At 38.5% G+C, this 8273-nt stretch overlaps 1 protein-coding gene across 2 annotated transcripts in view; it reads right to left on the reverse strand.

The window, feature by feature from the left end:
• Mycbp2 (MYC binding protein 2) overlaps positions 1 to 8273 on the reverse strand; it is a 237483-nt gene that overhangs the window by 109099 nt on the left and 120111 nt on the right. For both annotated transcript variants that reach the window (XM_029468874.1, XM_021181915.2), the window contains exons 29-32: positions 7187 to 7270; positions 5163 to 5259; positions 4021 to 4213; positions 2650 to 2924 (exon numbers count right to left, since the gene is read on the reverse strand). In XM_029468874.1, the coding sequence (XP_029324734.1) occupies positions 2650 to 2924; positions 4021 to 4213; positions 5163 to 5259; positions 7187 to 7270 (649 nt within the window). The remainder of the gene's footprint in view (positions 1 to 2649; positions 2925 to 4020; positions 4214 to 5162; positions 5260 to 7186; positions 7271 to 8273) is intronic.

The following is an 8273-nucleotide window of genomic DNA, read 5'->3' on the forward strand; positions in this document are numbered from 1 at the left end:
ATATCTTGGGTATCCTAAGTTTTGGGCTAATATCCACTTATCAGTGAATACATATTGTGTGAGTTCTTTTGTGATTGTGTTACTTCACTCAAGATGATCCTAGCATCTTTCAATATGAGATGTTAAAGGACTCCCACTAGACTCTATCAAATACACAGTCTGTAAGCAATGGAACTACTTTACACAAAAATAAAGAATACGGATTGCACTTTTGTAATACCATTTTACTAAGGTCACAAAATACCCAAGTTTATGTAGAAATCTTAGCTCGGCTGTATATTTTTTCTGATTTTTTAAAACTTACTAACCAAGGAAATCCTAACTCAAAAAAAAATTATACATACACTACTTAGCTCTTCAAACATTTGTGTTATCAGTGAAACATAAAAATACAGCAATATATCACTTTGATGCAATGATGTAAAAGCTAGCCCAACAAAGGGAGACTGCTATGCTGAGAATACCTAATTTACCCACTGGCCCAAGCAGTACTGTTCTAGGGAACCACTGGTCAGGTAAATATCCTGTCCTTCTTACATGGATCCAAGTGCACTGGGATCCACTGTGACGATGATGAATCAGGAAGAGCAGGGTAAATAAAGCTGTCACTTTCGCTACAATATTAAATGAAAGTGGCAAGAAAACACAGTACGTGTTTCCAAACTCATTCAAGACTTCACAGTTAAGGAGGATGTTAGCTATAGATTATTCTTCTACAACACAGCATATTGTTTCCAAACTAAAGAAAGTATTCAATATTACTTTATCACCAAGTAAGCTGTTAGTTACAGGTTATTCTTAAGAGACCCTAATTCAGGTTAGGGTGTTCACTCCACTCCTGTTTACACAGCTCTTATCACTGATTAACTGCTAACTCTGGGGAGCACATTTTGAATACCTATTGAAAATATAATATGATTTTCTCTTAATTTAGTTAATATAAAGAGCTCTTTTTCTTTCTCTCCAGTACTTGAAACTGAACTCTATTCGTGCTAGGAGAGCACCTTGTCACTGAGCCGTACCCCAGAACAATTCCTTCTAATGACTTCTAGATGCTAATCCCCCACACTTCAAGATAATTACCACTACTCTATTCGTGATTTCTAACTCAATAGTGTTATAAGAATGCTTGTGCCTTAGTGATATCTGTCCAATATCTATTCTCACAATATCTGTTAGGTTTTGGTATTAGGCATATCATCAGTTATGGGCTCTGTTTGCTTGTTTGTTTGTTTTTTTGTGGGTACAGCAAACATTATTGATTGTATTCAAGAGAGTAAGGAGGGCTCCCTAGGCCCTGCCTGTTATACTGCAGCTCTGTTTTCAGGAAGAATGTGTTAAAGATGGGATTTCTTTATAAATGTTTAAAGACTCTGAATGACAATATCCAAGTTAGAAATTTGATTTGTGGCAAAGTTTTAAATACTGAATTCTACTTTTTTAATGGACAAAAGGCAATTAAGATCCCCCTTTTCCCCTTATTTTTGAGTTAAGGTCTGCCAGGTGGCCCTGGAACTTATTATGTAGGCTCTACTCTTTAAAGTAATTTTTAAAAAATGTGTATCTGGGTGTTTTTTCTTCATGTAACATTGCACCACTTGGGAACCTGAAGCTTCAGAAAGGCAGAAGAGGACGTCTACCATGGTGGAGCTGGAGTTACAGGTGGCTATAAGCTCTTATGTGGGCACTGGGAACTGGGCCAGGGTCTGCTTCATGACTGGCCAGTATCCTCAATGGCTGAGTGACCATCTCTCCTGCTCTGATTTCACAACTTTAATCTCTTAAATTCTGCTTGATTTACTTATGGCCAAATATATGATTTATCTTAGCAGATATTCTATGTGTATTGGAAAAATATGTATTCTGTAGCTGCTTTTTATAGTTTATAAATGTCAATAAGATTACAATGGGGTGGAGAGATGGTTCCACTTGGCAGTTAAGAACACTTCCTGTTTTTTTCAGAGGACGAATTGAATTCAGTAGATCAGAACTGCCTATGACTCCAGCTCCAACAGTCCTCTTCTCCTCTCTACTTAACTGCATATATGTGCACACACATACAGATATATAAACAGTAATTAAAAATAAAAGAAAATCTTAACTATCAAGATGGTTTACATCACTGTTCAAATCCCCATTCCCCTCCACCTTTTGTCTGCTTGTACCACTGATTATTACAACATGAGACTGATGTCTCCTCCACCCAACAGTCTCAACCTCTGCCTGTCCTATAGCTCTGTCAAGCATTTGTGCCAAGTGCCTTCATGTGCGAATGAATGATGTTGGCCCGCCCTTCACTCCCTCCCTCTCCCCATTCTTACAATGGAAAGCCTTTGCCCAGGGTCATATGGTGCTGCACTTGTTCTCACACTCACTGTGGTCTCTCTCCCTCTCAAATAACCTCACCCCTAGACTGAAAGAAAACATGTCTGATAATTTATAACAGATAATACCAGAGAATGAAGCAATTTTTCTAAATTTTAGCTATAAAAGTGATGCATACCAAGTAGATTTCTTTTTTTATCCCCCCCAGTAGATTCCTAACTGATCACTAGTAATTAATAAGGTGAGAAAATTTGAATCAATTTTCTTGCAGAATAGTAAGCAATATATTTTATTTTCAACCACTACCTTATAAACGTAACTGACCTGATCCAGGCAATTGAGCAGATCACAGAGGCATGCCCACTGTAGTGCCGGCGTTGGGTAGAAGGAATGAAAGCAAGCAGTGAAGGTGTTGTGGCACTCCTGAAGCACGGCTTCTAGTAGCCTCAAGGGCTGGCTGAGGTATCCCTGAGGGTCATTATCCAACTTCACCATGCAATGATCAACTCCTTCCGATAAGATCTTTCTTAACAAAGTTCTTGTTTTTCCAATACACTCAGCTAATTTGCTAGTTTCTTCTACAACTGCTTTTCCTGTAGCTTTGAGAAAATAAAAGGTGCCAATAAACCTAAGTTGTATATATGATAGTAATCCAGTCATTTACTATACAAATAAAAATCAAACACCAAACCCAGAAATGAAACTGTTTAAGAGATTGTACTGGCTGGTTTTGTGTCAACTTGACACAGGCTGGAGTTATCACAGAGAAAAGAGCTTCACTTGGGGAAATGCCTCCATGAGATCCAGCCGTAAGGCATTTTCTCAATTAGTGATTATGATGGTTTGTATATTCTTGGACCAGGGAGTAGCACCATCTGGAGGTGTGGCCTTGATGGAATAGGTGTGACCTGGTTGGAGTAGGTGTGTCACTGTGGGTGTGGGCTTAAGACTCTCACCCCAGTGGCCTGGAAGTCAGTCTTCCACTAGCAGCCTTCAGATGAAGACATAGAACTCTCAGCTCCTCCTGCACCATGCCTGCCTGGATACTGCCATGCTCCTACCTTGATGACAATGGACTGAACCTCTGAGCCTGTAAGCCAGTCCCAATTAAATGTTGTTTTTTATAAGACTTGCTGTGGTCATGGTGTCTGTTCACAGCAGTAAAACCCTAAGACAGTGATCAAGGGGGAAGGGCCCCTTGTGGGTGGGGCCATCTCTGGGCTGGTAGTCTTGGGTTTATAAGAGAGCAAGCTGAGCAAGCCAGGGGAAGCAAGCCAGTAAGTAACATCCCTCCATGGCCTCTGCATCAGCTCCTGCTTCCTGACCTGCTTGAGTTCCAGTCCTGAGTTCTTTCAGTGATGAACAGCAATGTAGAAATGTAAGCTGAATAAAACCTTTCCTCCCCAACTTGCTTCCTGATCATGATGTTTGTGCAAGAATAGAAACCCTGACTAAGACAGAGATTACGTGTGCTACAAAATTCAATATAGAAAAAAGAACTGGCGTTAATACTTAAGTGTCAATGGTTGAAATGTTTTCTATTTGAAAAAAAAGTTTAAAAGTTACATTTTTCCGTCTTTATTTCAGGAAGAACTTAAAGGTATCTTAGGATCTTAAACACTTGACTATCTCTATATTGATTTTCTCAATACTTGAAATTCTTTTCTCCAATGTTATTTTAAAAGATCCCCATACCTGATACTGGGTATATCTCACAGGTGTAGACGCGCAGTAACCGCAGACAACAGGTGCCCACGAAGCGCAGCCGCTCTAAGTCGAGGAGTGTAGCGGTGAACTGGAAGCCTTTCAGCCCCCTGAGCTCTTCCACTCCTAAGACTAAGGTGGTCCAGCTCCAGTGAAGAATGCTCAGCAGCGACTCGAAGCACTCCTACCCAGGACGAGGAAGGCACACCGTCAGTTCAAGTGAGAGCACTTGGAGTAAAGGGGGCCATCGGCACGCCACTTCACAACTAACTTGAACTTCTTGCTGAGTTTTGGTAGATGAAATAAAACACCTTTATATATTTTTATATTTTCCTTTTACCTGCCTAGCTAGCTTATCTTATAAATGCAGACAAAAGAAGAAAACGAAAAAATATAGTTTACATGTTTCATTGAAGTGATAAATTAATATAGTATAACAATTTTAAGTAGTGTTAAAATATTATAAATCAGTGATATCTGTCTACCTATCTAAACACTACATATATATTAAAATGTACAATTAAAACTATAACCAATTTTTGAGAAGTTGACCAGAAGACACTAAGAAAACCCATTATTTGGGTTTTTTAAAATTCCCAAGCATGGGCTCATGGGGTTGGCTTCCTTGAGGTTCTAGATAGTCTGAAAAAGTCACACTTAAATGGTGGCAAACACTATAGAATCTCAGAAAGGAGTACTTTGCTCCCCAATCCTCACACAGGTCCAGATGACTGATGACATAATAAAAAAATGAAAATTTTAAAATAAATGACTGAATAATAAATAAATAATTTCAATTACCTATTAACCACAAGGCCACTTATATACACATATAGACATTTTTTGGAAATGACAAGAACAGTATTATCTCAATAAAAAGGTAATTACTTAGCAGGGTATGTGTCTAGTCAGAAAAGTCACAGGTCATTTCAGATGTAGAAAAGCCACTGCAGCTGGACATGGTAAAGCCACAAGCAACAGTTTTACTTTTCCACTACAGACAGGCTGCATTATCTTTGCCTAGACTAACTATAAACATCAAAATAAAAGCAGATCTAAATTCATAGAGCTATGCTGAGATAGCTTAAAATTGACACTCAGCACTAAACAGCAAAGGTTTTAAAGTGGCTTACCACAGAGACAGTTCTTGCAAAAGATCTCTTTAAGATGTGGACAGGCTCACTAGTTTGCTGCTTGCCTTTTGAAGTACTGCCGTCACTGGTCGGGAGTCTGGTGGGAGAAGATAAATAATATACTCTGTTCAAATGTCCAGTGACAATTTTTAATGTTCATTCCTTATTGTCAGTGGAGTGCTCAGTTACATATGCAATATCTATATTATGTCCCGCTATCCCCAAGACTCAAAGACAATAATAGAAGAGGAGACAGATTTTAAGATCCAGAGAGAAGTTTGGTAGACAGGAGCAAATCAGTGTGTTCTGGGCCTGACTGGAATGCTAACCTCACGGAGACAGTGCATCTGTGGTTGCCAGGACAATACCAGCACGAGACTTGCAGGATACTAGTTAACATGCCCACGTGGATGGGAGAACTCTCCCAAACCCACCACAGATGAAGGGCTACAGACACTCAATGGCTGCTGAGAGTGGAATGGAATGGAGTTTTCTCTAGGGAGGAGCTCTGCTAGGTTACACAATTCCAAGTGGTCAGCACTAAACACATGGGAGTGACACTGACTAGACTCAGTACAAGATGTCATCTTCCCACCTAGCCACCTGCCTAACCACAAAGCTACACACACACACACACACACACACACGCACGCGCGCGCGCGCGCGCCGCAAATGCTCACATGCACACACATAATTATATAGATATGGTATTCATATATAAAATATATGTATTTGTGAAATATATAATATTGAGTAATGAAATACTAAAATCAGTGTACATCAAAGATTATACAATTAAACCAAACAATGAATTACAGGTAAAATTTCAGTTTTAAGTGTATATATTAGAAATAATAAAAAATTCACCTTCAAAAATATCTATATATCTTAAGAAATCAGGAAAAACATCATAGAAAGCAAAGGAGGGGTATGAAGTAGGGCTAGGGAAAGGGCAGGGTAGATCTGGAATGAATTAGAGGGAGAAGCATGGATGAATACTTTTAAAATACATTGTGAAATTCCCAAAGAAGTAATAAATATAATATATTAAAATGTACATTCACCATAGTGAAATAATCAACGTTAATATTCAGCATTAAGAATATAAATGTCATATTCCCTAGGGATGCACATATTCAATGGTAGTTCATAAGAGCAGTCTGTGCAATTTGCTATATTCACAAAGTGCTTTCAGGTCAGAGAGAGAACTGAATTATTAAAAGTCGAACCTCACAACCAAGCAGACAAACATTGCTAATGTCAAACAATGGCTACAATAGATAATGTAATGACCAAAAGTGCTTTCTTGATAATATGAGATTTGTAACATTCAAATTATCTCAGTGATTACTAGAAGACACTTTTAGGAACTATGTATAGTAAGAAAGGCAGTTTTAATGGGGGTTTAATCTAGAAATAGACAAATACTTTGAAATATCAACTACGTCTCACTCCAAGTTTGCGTTAATCAAAATTCTTATTGTCAGTAATATAATAATAAACATCATGAGCAATTTCATTTCACAGTGGAAGCTAAGATGTTTTTCAATGGCTTCTATCAGAAAATACTGTTGTAAGACAGAGATGGAGCAGAGTATCCCGTGCCGGCCTAGCCTGTCACTCCCTAAATTTAATCTCTAGCACACAGCGGGGAAAAAAAAGAGAGTCCAATAAATTGATTAGGTGCACATCTAAAGTATTTTCCCATCCTAATTCACATTCTTTAAGACAAACTTTACTACATTTTGAAACTGGTATTAAAATCAAAAGGCAGATTAACAAACTAGTTGTTGGTATATTGCTATTGATATAATACTTTGCCACGATATGTAAAATTCTGAATTAAGTTTGATGCAGAAAATATTCACTAGGTACACTAAATACTAACACAAATGTAAGTAACTATATTCTACCAGGGTAACATTAATGTTCAGTACTTGAATAATTTCTCCACTGCTGCATAATTTATAGTGATTTTATTTCAGCATAGCAAGTGACTAAGTTGTATTAGTTAACTTTAATACCTGTATAATAGTTGAGGTATCTGACCAGCATTTACATCGGTACCATTATTTGACTTCTTTGAACTCTTGAACTGGAAAATCACCCTAAAAGCAAGAAGGAATAGGATGATATCGAAAATGACAAGCTTTAAGGCTCATTAAAGTTAGTAAGACATTTAATAATAAGGTCTTCAAATTTGATGCTAATAAAATTATTCATTGGTTCAATCTCAACGGAACAGCTGTGCCCTGATTTGGAGCTGCTGAGTTATGAACCAAACGAACGACTGAGCTTGACGGGAGCTCCTGGATGAGGAGCCGGAGCCTCTGCCCTTTAGCTTGGTTCTGACCTCCACAGTCAGTGTCCAACTAAAGATTGCCACTGCTGAGCATAAAAGCAGCTTAACTGGATACATGCAGAAGCCTTAGCCTCCAGAGTCAGGAGATTCCATTTGCAACAAACTATGTACAATAACCATGCAACTCTCGGTGAATTCAGTTCTAGCAAAAATCCAACAGGGAGCTGAAACAGAAACATCCTAAGGCAGATTTAACTTCCTGTAAACTCTCATCAAAACAGAACTCACCTCATAAATTAGCATGTACCTTGTATACTACTATGTTCTAGAGAAATGAAATGAACTGTTTCTCTTACAAACACTAGGATCAGACTAGAAGTGTGGTCAGAGGGCTGGGTTCTGCACATAGTATCCACACCATTACTCTAAGCATATCATTTTCCCATTGTATTTCACTAATTTCCTGAGTATAAATGGGAAAATTACTGCTTTAAAATTACTGAGGGAATCCAATAGTATACTGTATAAGGAATTGTTTTGTTACTTAGTGCAGTGTGTATGGATGTGCATGCCCCTGTGAGTGCTTGCAGCCCTGTGTATGTGTACATATGGAGACCAGGGTCTACCTCAATCATTACTTCTCAAGAGCCAATCAGTGGTTTTTAGGAAAATGTCTCTGCCGGGTGGTGGTGACACGTGACTTTAATTCTTGCACTTGTGTGGTAGACATAAGAAAATTTTGTGAGTGTGAGGCTAGCCTGGTCTACAGAGTGAGTTCCAGTAAAGCCAGAGCTACACACGGGGGGGGG

This window comes from Mus caroli, chromosome 14 (genome assembly GCF_900094665.2).
Source record: "Mus caroli chromosome 14, CAROLI_EIJ_v1.1, whole genome shotgun sequence".
In the NCBI taxonomy this organism is placed as follows: Eukaryota; Metazoa; Chordata; class Mammalia; order Rodentia; family Muridae; genus Mus; species Mus caroli.